We start from the raw sequence: 19005 nt of genomic DNA on the forward strand, positions 1-19005 counted from the left end.
CCCCTCACACCACTGACACCCACCCCAACCCGCTTTTGGCACGATAAACGACAGGTTAAGGAAGTAATCCAGTAGAATCCAGTGCATTTATTTCTTCCGATATCTGAACGGGTGTTTCAACTTTTGATTTTAACACGTACAAACTAACGGTTGCGAGTTTAATGACAATCAGCACTAGAAGCAAATTACTGCGTAAAACTCATAGAAAAATGGTTTCTGTTCCTGAAAAAGAAAACAAGCATTCCAAACAAAGGCCTCATGAAGGAAGCAAGCATACCCCTTAAAAAAGTGTTAGGAAGTAGTCGGTCAACTTTCAGCATAGGCAGCTGGACTACAAGTCCTCATTCTTTCTACAAGCACCTAATTTAGCTAGAGACACAGAATTCATGTAGTCTAACTAGCTGGGGAATATACACTTTCATATTTAAGAGCACATTCATAGTCCAATCTGTTAGGAGTACACAGTTGCTATTCTACAGACTAGGTAAATGAATCTGAGTTTGGGCTGACTGTCCATGAAGTGAGGACACCACCTAAGGACTAAAGGTACTGATACTAGACCACTGCTTTGCATACTTTGTGTAAGTAGTAATTGAGTGCAGATCAAAATAAAACTAGAGGTGTGTGTTAACACTTAACCAAGGGCTAGACTAAGATAAACAGATGAAAGACTATGTTGCAGGCTCCCAAGAGAGCAGCCTCCCTCCCCCATTATTTTCTCATAGTCCTAATGTTAATGGGCATCTTCTTATAAAGATGTGCTATGATCCACAGGAGAAAGTGAACAGTGTAGCAAATTAGACTTGAGCTTCTGCAGCCTCACTTCTTTAAAAGAAGACTCAGCCTGAACATGCTTAAAGGAGACAACTTAGGGCTGTTTCTGTAGGTCTGGTACGAATACCAGGAAGTTCTAGCTTCTAGCTACAATGACTATGGCAAGAAATACTGCTTATTTGATCAAGTAGTTGGCTACCTAAGTATTCTGACGTTAGGCACTGACCAAACCTCTCCAAAGATAGTACTAAGAGTGCTGTGGTATCCACTTGCTTCAATTTGTATTCAGAACATACACAGTCGACAACTTAAAGCTTTATTGTAGTTTGCAATAATATAAACAAGTACTGAAAGTTAGTCAATGTCCATTTCAGGAAGCTTCTTTTCCGTAGCCGCTTGGGCAGCTGCAGCACTCTGTTCGTCAGCAGTCTGGGACCCGCTGTTGCCATCTCCCTGGCCTTCTACTGGTCCGTTCGGTTCAGGTGGTTTCTGTTCCTCCTTCGGGAGTTCAACTTTGGGTTTTGGCTTTGTGACTATAGGATTACAAATACTTGTCAACTCCTGGAAAGGAAATTAAATATTTTTAGAAGTTGAAGTACAACTGTTAATATACAAGACATGTTTGCCACATCTACTTTCGTCATCAGTTAGGTATCCAAAGTTGAAAGGTAATGTTCCCTTGGTACACATCCAACAGAAATACCTAATCACTGTCCTTCTATTATAGATTTCCCAGTCTTCCTCTTAGCACAGAACTAGATCAAGAAACAGACTTGTTGAACTAGGGAACGGTGTATAAAGACTTACTTTAGTTTTAGCTTGTATGTCTTTAGCTTTTATAACTGGGTCCAAAGTAAGACTTCTCTTGTTTTGAAGATTAAGTTTGTTATTCATCCACTCCATAGCTTCATTTGCACTCTTCTCCACTTTTGCTACATCTGCTTCATCTAGATGGTCATACTGCTCATCCTGAAACAGATTAGTAGTAGCCGTGCAAATAAGTACTTTAAATATGCAAATTGAAGCTAAAAGTTCAAAGAAATTAGCATGCAAAGTTCTACAAAGACTGAACTAGAAGGCAGTTCTGGTTAGCAGAGCAATTAACCTGGTCACCCACAGATCTAATCAGACAGAAAATTGAAGTTCTGCTGCTGGTATTTTCCCTTCCAAGAGGGATCCAGATCTGATTTAGACTGCCATTTTCAAGCCAACACCCACTTCTGAAAACATGGCAGACAGAACTCAGCAGCTAATCAGGAGGTTGCACCATCCTTTTGATTAGCCCTCGTAAAATTCAAAATAGGTTTGCATTATTTCCTTGTATTTGCCAGAAATTTAGCATGGAAATACCTTTGCTTTGAATGCATGAACAGTCTTCATGTACTGTTGAATCTGCTTCCCTAAGTCCTCAAATGCTTTTGGTCTTTCCTCTGATTCTTGAAATCTTGCTTGAATAGGCTGACCCAGAGTCTGAAACAAAGGAAAACAGGTGTCAAGAAAGCATTCAGAATCACAACAATGCTACAAGATTGCAAGGACGCATCAACATTTCCAAACTCTTTACCACATACCTTCAATTCTGTTAATTTATCAATGTAAACTTGTTTGGGTTGGTCTTCACCATCTTCATAAAGCCAGTTTTCTGTATCTTCCAGCTTCAGCGTGAAACTATTTCGATCCTGAAGCAATCCATACAAAATAGTTAGGCAAGATAATTCTAGTAGACTGCAGGCTGTATTAAATGATGCCTGCAATCTTTCTGGAACTGCTACATTTTTTTAGAAGAGGGAGAACTTGTAAAGAACTTTGAAACTGTTTATCTACTTCCACTGAAAAATAGAAATTCTTCAGTATAGCTTAGTGGTGGAAACCAGGCTTAAGGAAGAGTTTAGCTCAGTATTGTCACAAAAGCCTGTTTTTCTAATCTTCTGCATATTTTTGTTTTGTTTTTTTATCATTACTATGTTCTCAGACTTGGTCATAGAGTGAAACCTATCTTTAGCGAAGGTGCCATGAATCTCATTTGGTTTGTCCCAGTTTTAGCCGATACACATTATCGAGCACCACAGACACCTTGCCAGCAAAGCTGCTTTATAATCAATGGAGATACAGTTGAGGTTGGAGTGATTCACCTGATTACATGTAATCGTCTACCTTAGAATGATGATCACAACAAGCTCATTTGGCATGCCAGGGAAAGCTAATTAATACCACAGGATTTTCATGCAACCTGTTCAGGTAGCACATTTGGTCAGACAAATCCCACCTACTGTACTCCTAGATTGGGCTGTTCTTCAATTTTTAATCCATTCCTAAATACTGACGAGAGCTGAAGTAGAATTGGCTGCCACAGAGATCGTCCAAGTGTTCCTCGTTTGTTTCAGTCAAAACATACGCTCTGACAGCAGCCTCTTTTCCAAAAGAGATGCAGCAATTGAGCACTATATAACTGGGTACCACCCACTTGTCCACATTTAGGTTGTTTTCATAGCCAGAAAGGTTAAAGATTATTTCTTCAAATTTAGATTTTAAATATTAAAGATGCAGTCTAAAGCATACTATTTAATACAGTCAGAGGTTATTAAAATGCAATTGGTCATTGCAGGAAAACATTAGAAGATGATCAAACTAGTAATACTTACATCTTCAGTAACAAATTTCTCATAAATACCGCAGAGTTTGTCTCTCATATCATACACATATTCTTCCACTGCATTCTTGGCATCATTCCTCTCCTTCTCTAGCTTATCCTGCATTATCATTTTACCCTGCGAACAAGTTGTCAAATTAGTTGGCTAAGAAGCTAATTATCTCACAAGGTGTCTTCACAATACCTGTTAACAAAAGCTTAAGTATTTCAAAATCTTTAGTCAAACTGTGGGTAACAGAACTTTTCTAGACAGTACGTGAAGAAAAATTAATTTCAGTTTAATGTTGGTGGGACATCCAACACAGCAGAGTCTACCCCAGATGAAGAACCAGCCACCCTCATGGTAGCAGCTGCCAAACAGCTTTTAACTGTAGCTGATTTTGGACACAATCACTGATCATCACCACCATCTTTCCTGCAGAACACATCTTCAGTAAGAGCTACAGCATTTAACAAGAACAATACATTTTTGGCTCTATGGGGCACTGTTGTTCACCCCAAAGGTACTGTATTCACCTTTCCTTGACCACTACTGACATTTAACCATGCTTAATGAACAGCAAAATTCCCCACAGATTTACTAGGGACATTTTTAGCTTGGGAAAGTACGAGTTTACCTCGTTCTCAATGAATAAGTTCAGCATATCTTTCCCTATCTGCCACACCAGCTGATTCTCAATGGGAAGGTCCACTGTAGTAGTCTTCACTTTAGCCTTCTTGGCTTGAGGTGGTTGATCCACTTTCTTGTCTTTTGAGTCAGCTTGAGAAGTCTGCATTGAAGGAATACATTCAAAGTAAAAAAACAGTTAGTTCAAGTTGAGTATTCATGACAACTCATGACTATTCATGACTGAGTATTGAGTCAGCATTAGAAGGGCACACCATCTATCAGTCTTACGTTCCAGCTGCCAAAGGAGTCAGAATTAATGCAACTGCTGACCTCTTCTGAGCACATTAGCTACATTCATGGGGGTGATGCCCCAGCCCTGCTTCAAGAGGCTCCCTTTTAGTATTTCAGGTACTGAAAATTACGATTTCTTCCATGAGCAAGAGTTCACCCATTTTACCAGTATACCAGTACAAAGCCACCTGCCAGGCCTGCAATAATCTATTTATGTATTTAAAACTCTGTTCACAATAAAGACTACAAATATTTCAAATACAAGTTTAGCATCCAAAGCTATGACAAAGGCAGTGGATGATAGGTTCACACACTACACATTCTTCTGAATCTTACAGAAGAATCTTATAAGAAAGTAGTCTTCCAGATTTTTATTTTACCTCCATTTCTTCAGACTCTCCCTTATTTTCAGGTTGGGCCTGCTGTTGTTCTTCAGTCTTCTGTTGCTCCTCCTGGTCTACCTGCATCTTCTGAAATTCATAAGAAGATTCAGTTTAATCCAATGCATATGCAAATCACTGCTTCAGCTCTTAGGCTGATCACTTTACTTGCACCTAATGTTCTTTAGGTAAAACAGTATATTCATGTATACCTCAAAGTCATGGTTTCACAAGATCTGTCACAGGTGTGACAAATGAATTAGTACCTAATCACACCTGTATCTTAGCTGCTAGACACACCTACTAAATCCTTTTACACGTTCTAGAAACTTTCCAGAACCTGACCAATTGTGCTTCATCATATGTCCTCCAAGTAGCCAACGGCAGCGAAGTCCATTACCTCTTCCTCTTTTGCATGCTGATCTGTTTCCATAGGCTCTTCATTCTCATCAGATTTATGGACTTCCACTAAAGATGCACTTGAAACACTGAAGATACCATGGATATTTACTCTAACTTTAACTTTCACTTTTGAACTGGATCCATCTGTTTGAGGAGTGACCTTCTGAACCAAGAAGTGAGCTAAACAGCCCCAGAAAGAAAAAAACACTTGATTAACTTTGCATGAAGTGATTAAGTAAATTCTATTGCTGGCAACAGATTGCCAGCATGCACTCAGAAGACAAAGCCTACTCAAGCCAAGCAGTTTGACCTTTTCATCAGCAATACTAGGATACTGTTATTAGAAACTGTCTATGGTATGCTGTAAAAGCTGGAGTTACTTGTGTCAGAATAAGAGACCTCACAGTTCTGAGTATGCCCCTTTCAGGTTTGCTTCAGCATCAGTATTCTCTGCATTTAGAACACTTACCCATAAACTTCATGTTACTCCACAGATTTTATTGCAGATTCATGACTTCATAAACCTGTCCCTACAGCATTTGTAGTAGATCAGACTTTCCAGTCTAATTATGTAATTAAAAAGAAGTCTGGAAGATGTACAAGATTATTAATAAAGTTTAAAGCCACAGAACGGCCTTAACTACCTATAGCCGGATCTGGGTAAGGCAATTCCTTAGGAGAACTGTAGTATGCCTCAAGAGTGAAAGGTTCCTTTCTGTAGAATGTGAGTACTTTAGAAAATGGAGCAGGATGGTTCTTGGGAAAGACCTCACAGTCACTGTAAGAGAAAACAGTACTTGTTTAGCACATGAGGTGACACTTCTGACAAAGTTAAACTGTTTCGAGATACTCTTTACACCTTAGGGAAAAGCTTAAAAAAGTAACAAAAGATCTAATTTTATATGAAAGCAAGCACAACAGCAATGTAGGAAGTGCTAAACTTTGCCATCCTTTTCTCCCCTACTGTCACTAACTTCAGTGAAAGTATCAAAGTTTGAGTTGTTAAATGGACATTGTTCTAAGTACTACATCCTCTAATTGTTATCAGTTAGTTTTAAGCTGTATGCAATCATGCATGGAGACTGAACATTTATTTTTACCTTAACCCTTCTTCTGCTGGTGAATTCCATCGCAAAGAAATGGGATATGGTATCAAGTCTGTGATAGAAAATTCTCTCACTTTGAAAGCCGGGGATAAAATAGCACACTGAAAGAACAAAGGAGTTATATTACAGAAATTCAGGCTTCAGGTGAATAGTAATTTAATTCGGCAAGTAGCTATTTAAGCTGCTTAACATGTAGGATTACTCTAAGTTAAGGGAGACTAATGCTGATTGATGGACTCAGGAACTGCATAGTAAACACTAGAAGTGTTTATGTACCCTTCCCTTTCAGGAAGCTGTCATGATCCGCTCACTCTAAAAACAAATACATGTTTTAATTCAGAACAATCATGCCATTGAGTTTTTTTTAGTGCCAGCGCAAGAAATCAGAAAATGTAAACCAAAGGATTTAGTGACAGTATCAGTTGTTGGATTGATTTTTTTTTTTAAACAAACCGTAACAAATCCCTTTTTAAACAGATTACATTCCAACAGCTGGTTTGTACCACTGATGGAACAGATAAGCACATATTAAGCATTTGAAGAGGAAAATATGGTGATCAGAGCAAAATTAATGTGCATTCAGAAGATCATAGCGCTAGTAACTACAGAGTATTTACTACTGCTTAAGCCATTTGGCGATTCTGGTTTCAGCTCAGGACAGATTTCCATTAGCAAGAACCCAAGTTCTCATTTCCATCCATATCATTAAGCAGTTGTCATATGACAAGTTTATCAGTAGCCCTGTAAAGAAGCTTTGTTTAACTTAGGCTCCCAAAGGAGCCTGGAAAGGAAAAAAGTCCTCATATGACCATTATCATACTACCAGTTTCCAGCTACCGCTGGAGCAGAGTGCATGTTTCACTGCAAACTATACTGACCCACTGATTTTGCTTATACAAACAGCACAAAGGAGTCACTTAAAACTGCCACTTGTTTTTTCCAGCCACCTTGCTGGAGCTTACGTGAATCCATTCTATGATGCACATGAAGTAATCTTCATGTTACTTGTGGACTTCAGCTCAAGTATTTATGGATTTCAATAAAAATATTCACAGCTAAAGCACACAGCACTTTTTACCTGCAGCGCACAACCTCGTGCAACAGCCTCATCTGCATTCAAAGTTGTACTGACTTCTTTGCCAAAAAATTTACTGATCTTCTCTTTTACAGCAGGGATTCTTGTTGTACCACCAACTATTTCTACTGCATAAATATCCTCCTTCTTTAACTCTAGAAAGGAGTCAGACATTAGTTTATTGATTAAACTGTTCTGTTTTAAGTGAATACACTGACATTGTAAACTAAGTTATACTAGACCAACCGTTATTATAAGCTTGTTCTAAATTGCTAAGCAGTAAGAATTTCAGGTCTTAGATTCTATGAAAAGGTTCTAGAATGCTTAAAACTACGCCAGAAAAGGTTAGCTGTGCTAATCAGTCTGCCCAAGTTCTGTCAGCAGCCAGAGGAAGCTTGTATTAAGGATGTCTCCTTTCTGCATGCAGAATACAGAACGCAGATACACTTACTGGCTTGCTCCAGCACACTGCGAAGGGGTGCTTCTACTCTTGCAAGGAGTCCGTCACACATCTCTAGAAATTTGCTCCTGTTGGAAGACACCAAAAGTAAAACTATAGCATACCATAAGCAAGTTAAAGCTGCAAATACAACAGGATGCTAAAATTGAAAGAATACAATTTTAAGATGCTGCAGTGTGTACTTTCCTCAATCCTAGTTTTACGCTTAGTTATCTCAGATAAACTGCTCTAGTAATCTAGGCATACTTGTAACCTTTATAGCCCTTCCTCTGAATTCAAGGCCACTGAGCTGTCTTTAGAGATCATCATTTTGAGCAGAACCCCTGCACAAGCTCCTCTTACATTGCCCTCCTCCCACCAATCCTAAACACCAGTACTTTATACTAAGTTTCCTTCCTGAAAGAAGCAACTTGAATGAAGTACGCTCTACAGCTTACCTTTGTAAGAGCATCTGCATTACCTGTTCATTGTTCCAGACACGTCTATGTCATTCATGAAGCATTCAATGTTCATTGGGAGATCAGAGGCATTAGCGCTCATCAGTTTTTTCAGTTTTTCACATTCTTGGTATAGCCTCAACAGTGCACGGATCTTTGACTTGATGTCTAGTTTATATTTCTTTCCAAATTCTTCACAGAAGTATTCGACTAACATTTCATCGAATTTCCTGCCTCCGAGTGTTGTGTCAAATGCTGTAGCAAGAACCTTAAGAAAATCGAACTCTTCAGTAATAGTACAATTAATCATTACTTCAGTGAAACTGATTAGCAGTTAACGTCAAAGCACTGTTTCTAACACAGCTTTGAATCAAAGCAAGCATATCACAGCATTACTACAGATGAAACATACTGGCACATGCACAACAAAAGGATCCATTACTGTTCATCTATACTCTGCCCTTGCCAGTAAGGAATCTTTTGATGAGCCTTGTCTAGAAGGCTAACCCCTTTCCAAATAATATCGTGAAATGTACGAGATGACTATGGGACACAGCTTAATTCTTGCTACCAGTAAAGCTATTTTTATTTCAGGGCAACCTAAGTAGCAGGTGCCTCACTAACATCTGATGTCTAATATGAATTACAGCTGCAGTAGTAGTTGTACACATACTAAAAGAGGTTTTTTAAAAGCCTACCAAATCTAACCAGAGGTTTACCTATGACTTTTGTAGCTGGTACTAGATATGTTCAAAACGCTATCAGAGAAAACTGTCATTAACAGACAAGTGCTAGCAGCTAAGTATTCAACCTCTTTGTGAATGATAATTTTCTCAAATGACAGCAAACACACATGCTCCAAGAGAAAGATATCCGTTACCCCAAATGCTAAAAAACAGCCTTGGGCACACGATCTTTCTGCACTAAAGCAGCAACTTCTCAGAAGAAGTTTACGAACATCTGGAAAGGTTTAGCAACACAATCTGTCAGTAACTTGTACTGTGAACAGGCCACAGTTTCCAGGCTCTGCTTAGCTACTGTCAGTTTGAATCACACCCCAGTTTATTATTCGATGCCTCACAAGGGTGAAACATCCTTAAATCAAGCTAAAAAATAAAACAAGAAAATAAGTGATTAACTTATATACACGTGCTCATTTTTGATGAGGGAATTACCTAGGGAACACCTGTAGTCCTCAGCTGATTCTACTCTAACATTGTGAGCTTGATACTTCCCAGACTAGGTTCAGTTTCTACATTGTTCTTAACTGCTTTGCTATCCAGCACTGTTTATATTCAAAAGCATCTCTTCAACACTTCTACAGCTTCAGAAAAGCAGAAACAAGTTTGAGAAATACAAACTAGGTTAACTTTCTCCGTAAGAGGAAACAACTACAAAGTGTATGTTTTTGTAACTTTTGCCTTCTCATTTCACTTCCTTGTACTTTCACTTTGGGTTTCTCTAGGGGAGGGAGAACTACTGGACCTGCAGAAATCTTGATTGTAAAAAAGCTAAGAAATGCTAGCATTTGTTGCAAAACAGTAGTGTCTTGGCAACTTACACTGAAGTACACTAACTTGCTTAGCTTCCACTTTTTTCTTCATCATCAAGAAAAAACTCTTACATGAGCACCATAGTAAGCGTTCAAAACAAAGTTTGCACCTGCACCATTCTAGGAATTTGTTTTCACACTAGATCTTATGACTGGAGTTTTTTTTTGAAAGCGGCACCCAAACATCTGTAAAAATTGAATCCAAGCTGTTCATTCTTTGCCAAAGGTACGCTGAATAACGTATGTTTGCTTCTTCTACGTATCATTCAAAAAGCGCTCTCATTCCCTACCCTACTTTCAACTCCAAAGTGCAATTTTAAAAATATAAATTGAGCTGCCTGGACATGCTTCGGTAAAGACAGGCAAGCTTGCCTGTAACAGTTCATGTATGTACTGATGAATACTTCTATCGGTACTTAGAACAGATGCATAACAGATTGTTTACTTTCAGTTTTCCTTTGTTGAATGCGCAGACAGAAACTTGATATGCAGAATGCCCCATATCCACAAACACAACGTTCCGTGGCTTCTCTTCTAGGGCAGGCAGGTCTTGCTTATAGATTCCATATGCAAGGGCAACTATACAGAAACAAGAGTCAGTACAATTAGGGCATTCAGGTTTGTAATTCCTTTAAGTAGTAACTGGTACAGCAGTAAACAGCATTAACATTTCATCTTATTTTTCAAGCTACAGAATCTTCTTGTTAAACAGAATCCCAATGTAAAAATAACATGGAACAACACTAAGTAGCATTAGCCCCTCCTAGAAGAGATATTGCTCCATTAAACAGGTATTCCAGAAACATCTTTATGCCTCTGAAGTAATGAAAAATGGGCTTTGGAAACTTAATGATCAGCAGCTATTCCAGAGGACATGGATCAGTGACAAATCAGCAACCATTTTATCTAATGAAACTAGTGTTAAGTGATTGAAAGGGAGAGAAAGTAAGACATTACCTGCAGTTGTTTCATTGATTATTCTCAGACAGTTGAGACCAGCAATCTGTGTAGCATCCATCACAGACCTCCTTTCGGCATCTGTGTAGAAACATGGAACCTGCAAGAAGATCAGATATCCATTATTAACATTTAAAAGAGGCATCCACAGCAATTAGTCACACAAGTGTGTAGAGACAGCATAGAGCACAGCAGTTCTCCTTCACACCCCACCCCAAAGTTATCCTTCCAATTTGTTCCAATGTTCATTTCAGCTGCAATAGACAAAAAAGTGATGTAAAGACAAGAGTTGTGAACCTTCCTTCATTCCCTCTCACAAACCACTCATTTTAGGAGCACAGAACAAGAAACAAATTTTGATAAACAGCAGAAATTGAAGGCACTTTGTCATTAGCAAAGTCCAGCTTTGAGGAAGACACGAATAAGACTCAGTCTGAAGTAGAAGAGAAAGACCTGAGTATTCAGGTTTAATTGGCAATGTAATACTATTACCAAAGACCTTTTCAGTTTATGACACTAACAACGTACAAAAGCCTCAGTTATCACATACTTACAGAAACAACACAGTCAACTACAGGCTTCTTAAGCGCATTCTCAGCTGTCTCTTTTAATTTGGTAAGAAGCATTCCAGTCACCTGTTCAATAGTAAAGTTTCTTTCTTCTTCCATATACATGACCTTCAAATAGAAATTGTACGTACATTACACAGTCTTTACTGAAAGCAAGCTTCAAAACTAGTGCAGGCCTATCTTATGGACAGCAAGTAAAAGAATACACAATACCGGAATATGAATTTCGGAATTCATATATACAATGCTACTTTGGACACAGTTTAGAGTCTTGATTGCTCAGTGTCTAGGATCCCTCCCTCCCTGCTGCTCTGAAGTACGTTGACCAGCTATTGCTAAAATCCAAATCAGAAACTCAGGCACTGTTCAAAAGGAAATTTCTGCCACTTCACCTGACACGTAAAGCTCACCTCTTACATCCTTCCGATATTTGAGCAGCAGCTAAATATGTTGGTCAAATAGCTGCCTTCCAAATCCACCACAGAAAGAAAAGCACTGCTCAGGTGGTTTGTGTTGAACTGGCTTTGCAAGGAAAAACAATTGTCTAACTGTGCAAAATCAGTCTCACCTAACACTTGGGAAGACCACCTGCATTATTCGCCTTTTATTTAAGATTTGATTTTTATAGTCACGAAAGAACAGAAATCGCAGCAGGTAGATTCAAAACCAAGAGATAAATGGAAGCATCACCTTCCTCCCCTTGTTCTTTAAAATACTCCAGACTTACCTTGATGCCAGTTGAACCTGTTGGCAGCTGGACAAGTTCATAGGCAAGTCTCGTTTTTTCAGCTTGAACAAAGGGATCTGAGAATGCACGACCATGAAATCTTTTAAAACTTTGTACTGTATTCTTTGCATTTGAAATAACCTAGAGGAAAAGAAATCTTTAATACAACTTGTCAGGGGAACATCTGAATTTCAAACAGAAGACTACACAGCTACACTGAGTTTGGTTCTCAGGCTTCTCTTGCTGAAGATTTGTCATTTGTATCTGAATAGTATCAGGGCAGATGCTAGAAGGCAGCTTCCCTCTGATCTCTCAGGTAACCTACAAGAATCAAAGATTTAAAGTAAAACGTATGCCTGAAAACTGAGCCAAGAGTCTATCAAAACCACAAAGCCGTTAGCGTTCCATTCTCATAGTGTACACGTAGGATACAAGACAGTGGCTTGCCCCATTTACCTGTTTCCTACCACCCTACCTTTCTACTGTGCTGCAGCCAGTAAGTTATCAAGTGTAACAAGCATAGTGATGCAGATTCCACATCGGGTCCATCACATGCATGTGACAGTCAACAGGTGGATATTCTTACAGAACAGCTCAAGGACCTTGTCATGAAGCTTTAAAAAGTCAGGAGGGCCCCAAGATGATACTGTCAACTTGATTTAACTGGCAAAAGGTAAATTCTTTTAACAGCAGAGATCGGTACAAATGTAGAAACGAAAGAAATCATTGATGTTTCACACAGTACAAGTCTCCTAGTTTAATTCTTTTTATATTACAACAAGATAGAGAAAAAAGTCACAATAACGTTCACGCAGACAAGCACTGCACCATGTTTACCTGTGATTCAGTTCCAGGGAAATGGATTTCCTAAGTAACCTGGGTTTGATTGGTTTGACTTCCTGTAAGTTTAGTTTCTGTACAACAAACCTCATTATCTACTGGATTCTCTGTATCAATGTATTTCTTTAAGCTAAGCAAACACTCGGTTCCAGAAGAACATCTGCACTGAATTCTAGTGCAGTTCTTCTGCTCTTGAATGACATGATTGTGTCCTGTCATTTTTGTATTCTAGATACTGAATCTTCACACATCTCTAGGTATTTTAGGCTAAGCAAAAAATATCAAGCATTTGAATAGTCACTTCCTGTAGAGCACTTCGAAAAGTTTTACTGGTGTTTCACAGCAACACAAGATACGACACAGGACCCAAATGTCATGAGCAAGACAAGTCAGCTAAACTTCTTCTTGGTCCTTAAAGCATATTTACCTGCCTACACCAATAGAAACTGGTAAGTATGAATAAGAAAATCTAAGAGACATTTAGGCTGTAACTCAGCCACGAAGAGTCAAGGAGCTATATATGATACTCGGGTTTGTCCCCTTTCTACTAAGGGTATGCATTTAGGAGTTGTACAGAATACAGCCACACAATTAAAAACTATCCTAATGCAGAGAGACAAGCTAAAGTAGGATGAAACACTATTGCTTGGCTTCAGAACTTATATTTGTAACAAAGTGTTTCAGATTTGACAAAAAATGTTCCCCCCCCCCCCGTCATTACATACAGCCCTTATATTCCTATCCAAGATGACAGCGCAGCATTACAAACTCAACAACTGAATTAAGTTCAGCTGTTTGTTACAGTCAGACACTAGGAAGCCAGTTCAGAGCCATTTTTAAGCTTCCCATATGAAAAAACCTGTGATAGCCTCATTTTTGACTCCTGAAGTTGCTTCCACCCAAGCTGTACACTCACCTGGCTTTTAGCTGCAGCGCCAATCGAGCGATTCTTGGGTCCAAAGGCTATACATGATCTAGAACAAGAAGATTGGTAGTGATTGGTACCTCTGCACTGAGCATCAGCAGTCAACGCTTCTAGCTGGAAGTGTTGATAATTAACATCTGGTCCATTAAGAAAGTTGGTCACTTTGCATACAGAGAATCTATTTCTGTGACCTCTGGAAAGAAGCAGGCACTCAGCTTCCAGCTTAGAAACTGTGCTGCTCCTCACTGAAGAGCAGCACTACAACTTGTTGGTGCTACTTCAAGTTTTATAGCTAAGTAATAAAGGGGTAGACACTGAACTTAGTAATTATCCTTGTACATACGCCAGTCAAAGATAAATTGTTGGCTAATAATACAGGAAACATTCAGCTGATCAGAAGAAAGAGGCGGCAAGTCAAATATTAAGAAATTATTCCTACATATCTGTACAAAATGCTAATTAAGCTTTTCACATTTAAAGTATACCCTTCAACCACAGAAGAAAAAAATGCAGATAAAGACTGGTGCGCACGGCTTTCGTCTGCACTCACTGAAATAAAAATGCAGATTACTAAGGAAAAACTATACTTTACTCCAAGCTCTGCTTAGCTCTTGCAGAGCTAAGAAAACAGAAGAAAACCTCCTTTTGGAGAAATTCCTAGTTCTGCTAAGCTTCTTGACTTACATATGTAGCAAACTGTATACACCCTAAACTAAATCCGACCCTTTCTACCTTGACCTCTAATCCAAGTTCCTCATCCCACTGAAGAGAAGTTACAGAAAAGCTGCCATTAGGCAGATCGTTGCTATTAATGAAGCATTCACAGCCCACAGTGATCTCTGTGCAGCAAATCGAGACAGCTTTACAGCAGGATTATGCCATCGGGCTGCCCCAGGAAACAAATTTCAACTTCTCCCAAGGTTTAGAATTGGTCCTCTGAACGGAAACCGTCAGAAACAGAACGGAGGGATGGAGATAATTGCCTTGGTTTTTCATTTTGAAAATATATGCGCCCAATTTATTAATACCTTAATAGATGAAACAAGGCCCATCCCCTTAAGCAAATATTACAACCGAATTAATGTTTGGGGAATAAACCTTCTAAAGCAATTATTCACGGGATTAGTTAATGAAGAGCGAGGTTCACTGGCACTAGGCAAACCCCAAGGCCCACGCTGGAAGGAAGGGGAGCTGCAGTGCTACAGCTAGAAACCTGAGCAGGAAGCTAGTTATTAATTTAGCTGGCTCTCCAAAAAGAAATTCAGACAAACACAAATCTGTGCCTTTCTCCTGAAGAAAAAGGACATCCAGCTACTAAATGCAGAAGCCATCAGCAGCATTCGGCACGCCGCCGCTCCTTTTGGTAGGGCACAGCTCTCCAGCCCTGTCAGACTGGTACCTCGAGGTGGAGGTTCGTCTCGAGAAAAGGGTTATGGCACCACGACCAAATAGGCAGGCTTCTGTATGACAGAGCTGGAATAACTTAAATTCATCCTTGTTATCCACGCTTGCACCTGCTCGGCACGGAGGCAGCCGTGCCCCTGGACAGCCCCACCGCACCGGGGCTGCACAGCAGAACCGTAACTGAAGGGGGGGGGGGAGCAGCCCACCAGCCTCATTCCCCAAATCGCTTCAGAGGAGCCAGGGTAACCCATTAAATACAAATTACGCTATTAATTACACAACTTACTGGAAGTTGAGTAACTCACCATAACATTTTAAATAGAAACATAATCACAGTGAAGGTCAGCTGAGGTCTAATGCAGCAACTGAAGGAGGGCGTTGAACTCCCTAAGGCACCTAGCAGCTACCTGCAGGCACTGCCTTACATTCACTCTTGCCTGCCCCCGCCGCCGTCCCTTCTTGGCGGACTTCCACAGCCCCCAGCAGCACGTTGCCTCCGCACCGGAGCACGGCACTGGCTTCCTAAGGTCACTCACAGCTACTTGGTGTAACTCAAGCATCCTCTTCCTCGCGGGTAAGGAAACTGCCTTAATCCTCCTCCCGTCTCTAGCTTTATCTCCACCACTTCTCCATTTCAATAATACCACGTTCAAGGACACTTGTTCTGCACCACTTTTGGGGGCACAACTCCAAACCCCACAGGGTTCTGGGAGAAGCAAAGCAGAGCTGAGAGCAGGTTCAGTCAGAGCATCAGCTGGGCCACTGAGCTGCAAGGAGAGCGTTCAGCAGGATTCACTGTCGTACTGCGTGTGATCACAGCACATCACACTCGCTGATCCCTTCCAAAACTTGGCTCCCACCGCAGGAATCACGAAGTAGCGCCTAACCCTCACCAGGAATCGGCGCTCAGGGAACACGTCCAGCACCTCACACGGCCCCTGCAGAGCTGACTCCGAAGGAACGCTCAGCACTGACTTTCTGAACCAGGCTCCCTGCTTCCAGGACATTTTGGTCACTACGACCACCTCGCAGTACAGATGTGCACGCTCACAGCATCCTTTTCTGCATGCCCTCAGTGTGGCGTACAAAGGATTTCAGAACAGCGCTTGAGAGCGAAGCGCCGCTGAGAACGTCTTCAATGTAACTTTTGGGTAGACCCGGGTGGTGCCAGGAGCTGGACTCGACGATCCTTGTGGGCCCCTTCCAACCCGGGATATTCCGTGGTTCTACGAACACGATAAAAAAGCTAACGTGCAACAGGAAAAGCTAACTAAATTAGTTCCTGAAACGCGTGCTGTGTCGGGTAACTTTGTGTATCACCCCTCTCCTTCCACGGGGGATCTGTGCAGGTCTCTCAGGCACACCTCGGCAGCACCTCAGCCCCCCGAGGACCAGCCACCCGCAGCTATCGGGAACTGCTCCGAAACGCCTCGCATTAACCATCGCGCTGGTATTACCCACGTTTATTGTTCGTGCTGTTGGGATACGTAAGAGACCAGCCCCTACCCCAGCACAGCCGGCGGATTAAAGGGGTTTTGCTCCATTCGCTCATCTCTTGGGGGCACTAAGGGCCGACGGGGGAGGTCACTGCCCGCTCCCGGCCCCCACAGCGCCGCAAGGCCGGGGAAGCAGGGCTGCCCGGCGGCCCCCCGGCAGGCCCGGCTGCTCCACGCCCGGAACAAAGCCGCTCCCGCAGCCCCGGGCCCCGCACCCCGGCACCGGCCGGCCCCCGCTCCCCTCCCGCGGGCAGGCCGGCCACGGCGGCCCCGAGCTCCGCCGCCCGCCCCCACAGGCCCGGCCGCGGCCCCGCGCAGGCCGCCCCCGGAGCCCCCCCCCCGTCCCCCCGCCGGGCCTCGCCTCACGGAGCTGCCCCCCCCCCCCCCTCGCCGCGTCGGGCCCAGGCCAGGCCGCGCGGCCGACTCACGGCGTGCTGCGGTCGCTGTACTCGTTGGCCACGGTCTCGATGCCGCCGGCGCGGGCCACGGCCACGTAGCAGCTCTGGAAGCCCAGGTCGATGCCCACCACCGACATGGCGCCGCTCGGCCCGGCCCGGCCCGGCGGAGCGCAGCGCTGAGGCGAGGCGCGGTGCGGCGCGGCCCCTTTAAATGCGCGGCGGCGGCGCGGCCCGGAGGGGGCGGGGCTTTGGCGGGGGTGGGCGGGGCCGGCACTTCTGGAAGGATCCCGCCGGGCCGCGCCGCGCCGCGCGGGAGAGCAACGGAAGGGTGCGGGGTTGGGATGGGGGGGGGGGGGGGGTGAGGGGGGCAGCTCTCGCGAGACCGCCGAGCCCAGCCAATCCCGGCCGCGGAAGCGCAGCGGGGCGGGGAGGGAGCGCGGCGGCTCCGCCCCTCGGCGGGACGCACGGGGGCTGCCCTCCCCTACGCGAGCGCGCCTGGCCCCGCCCACCCCGCGCCAGGCCACGCCCTCTCCGCGCGTGGCCACGCCCACCTCCTGCCTGGCCACGCCCCCCCCGCGCCTGAGGCGGCCGCGGGCGGCCCCGAGGGGCGGCGGCGCTGTGAGGGGCGCCCCGCGGCTCCCGTCAGGCCCGGCCGGTGCCGGCGGCCTGGGGGGCGCCGTGTGCCCCCGGGGGGCTTCACGCGGCCGGGCTGGGACGTCCCAGGGGGCTGGCTGCGTCTCCGAGCCCCAGGGAGATAGAACAAAAGCGGGGCTGGGCTCGTAGCCTCACGGCCTGGGGCTGTGCCCGGGAGTCAGTCAGTTTCCGCCTGTGCTAGCAGTAAAATCCGACACAGGGTTCCCCTGTTACCCGGCGGGCCTTACAGGACAGCGGGTCGCTAATAACGTGTAAAACGTTACTGTGAGCACATCTTCGGGGCCTGGGCCGCTGCCCTGGTACCACAGACGTGTACGGCTACGTTGGCTGTCCCGGGCAGCCTGCGGCCGGCAGGCGCCTTGCGAGCACGCGGGAGAAAAACCCTTCGTAGGGACGGAGTCGCGGAGCTCGGGCACGTTCCCCCGTGGTGCTGGGGGAGCCCTGGGGCGGGCCGCAGCCCGCAGGCACCGCAGGGCCGTGCTGGTGCAGCCAGCGCTGCCTGGCGTCACGGGGAATTGGGAAAAAAGATGCGGGTGAGCGATTGCCCGGAAAGGGGGCCCGCTTTCCATGAGGGCTTTTCACTCAGGGAAAAAAAGCAAAGAGGCTGTTGCCTCGCATGGCGCAGGTCTGTCACCTGGCGAGGCCGGATCGACGCAGGAAAGCTCCAGCTGCTGCCCCTGGGGGACGAGGGGAGCTGAAGGAGAGCTCTGCCAGGGGGAAAGGTCAGGGAACAAAGCACCAAGGAGCGGCCGGTTCGTCCCGACACAAACGTGACTCGGATACTTGACTTACATTCATGGATACCGTGAAACGTAATGTTCGGGAATGTTTTTAATTCTGAGATAAAACGTGCTGAAAGTACGGAAGCGCGGTGCGCTATAAACAGGACGCTTCCAAATTCCCGGCCCTAAATTTACACCGCTGCGCCTTGTTTTAATGATACGGAAGACACATGGCAGAGAAATTCAATATTTAAACCAGGAAGGACTCTTGCCCCAAAGACTGTTGAGTAGCCTCAGCTCCGAGTGCTTGCAATTCCTCGCGGCGTGCTCGGTGACACTGCTTTGGCAGCTGTAGGTGGGCTGGGAATTGCATCATGGTGCTAATGACAGAATAATAATGAAGTGTTTAACCTCGGACGTCCTTGAGAGTATGGGAAAGTGCCAACAAAACGACACCAGCCTGCGTGGAGAGCATCGCACAGCACATACTCGAGGCACAATTAAAAGCCGGAATATCATCGAGTTTCCTCTTTTTTTTTTTTTCACTTTCATTTTCAAAACGAGAGAAGCTGCCAG

At 44.0% G+C, this 19005-nt stretch overlaps 1 protein-coding gene across 1 annotated transcript; it reads right to left on the reverse strand.

The window, feature by feature from the left end:
• Positions 1-67: 67 nt before the first annotated feature.
• HSPA4 (heat shock protein family A (Hsp70) member 4) lies at positions 68-17379 on the reverse strand. The gene is made up of 19 exons (XM_040573160.1): positions 17084-17379; positions 13747-13804; positions 11991-12131; positions 11249-11371; positions 10695-10794; positions 10183-10316; positions 8209-8453; positions 7740-7816; positions 7292-7443; positions 6208-6314; positions 5752-5885; positions 5106-5287; positions 4706-4795; positions 4042-4194; positions 3417-3542; positions 2346-2453; positions 2125-2244; positions 1582-1743; positions 68-1335 (listed from the first exon to the last, which is right to left on the reverse strand). The coding sequence occupies exons 1-19, from the start codon at positions 17188-17190 to the stop codon at positions 1129-1131; spliced, it is 2526 nt and encodes an 841-aa protein (XP_040429094.1). The 5' UTR covers positions 17191-17379; the 3' UTR covers positions 68-1128.
• Positions 17380-19005: the final 1626 nt, after the last annotated feature.

This window comes from Cygnus olor, chromosome 14, assembly GCF_009769625.2.
Source record: "Cygnus olor isolate bCygOlo1 chromosome 14, bCygOlo1.pri.v2, whole genome shotgun sequence".
NCBI lineage: Eukaryota > Metazoa > Chordata > Aves > Anseriformes > Anatidae > Cygnus > Cygnus olor.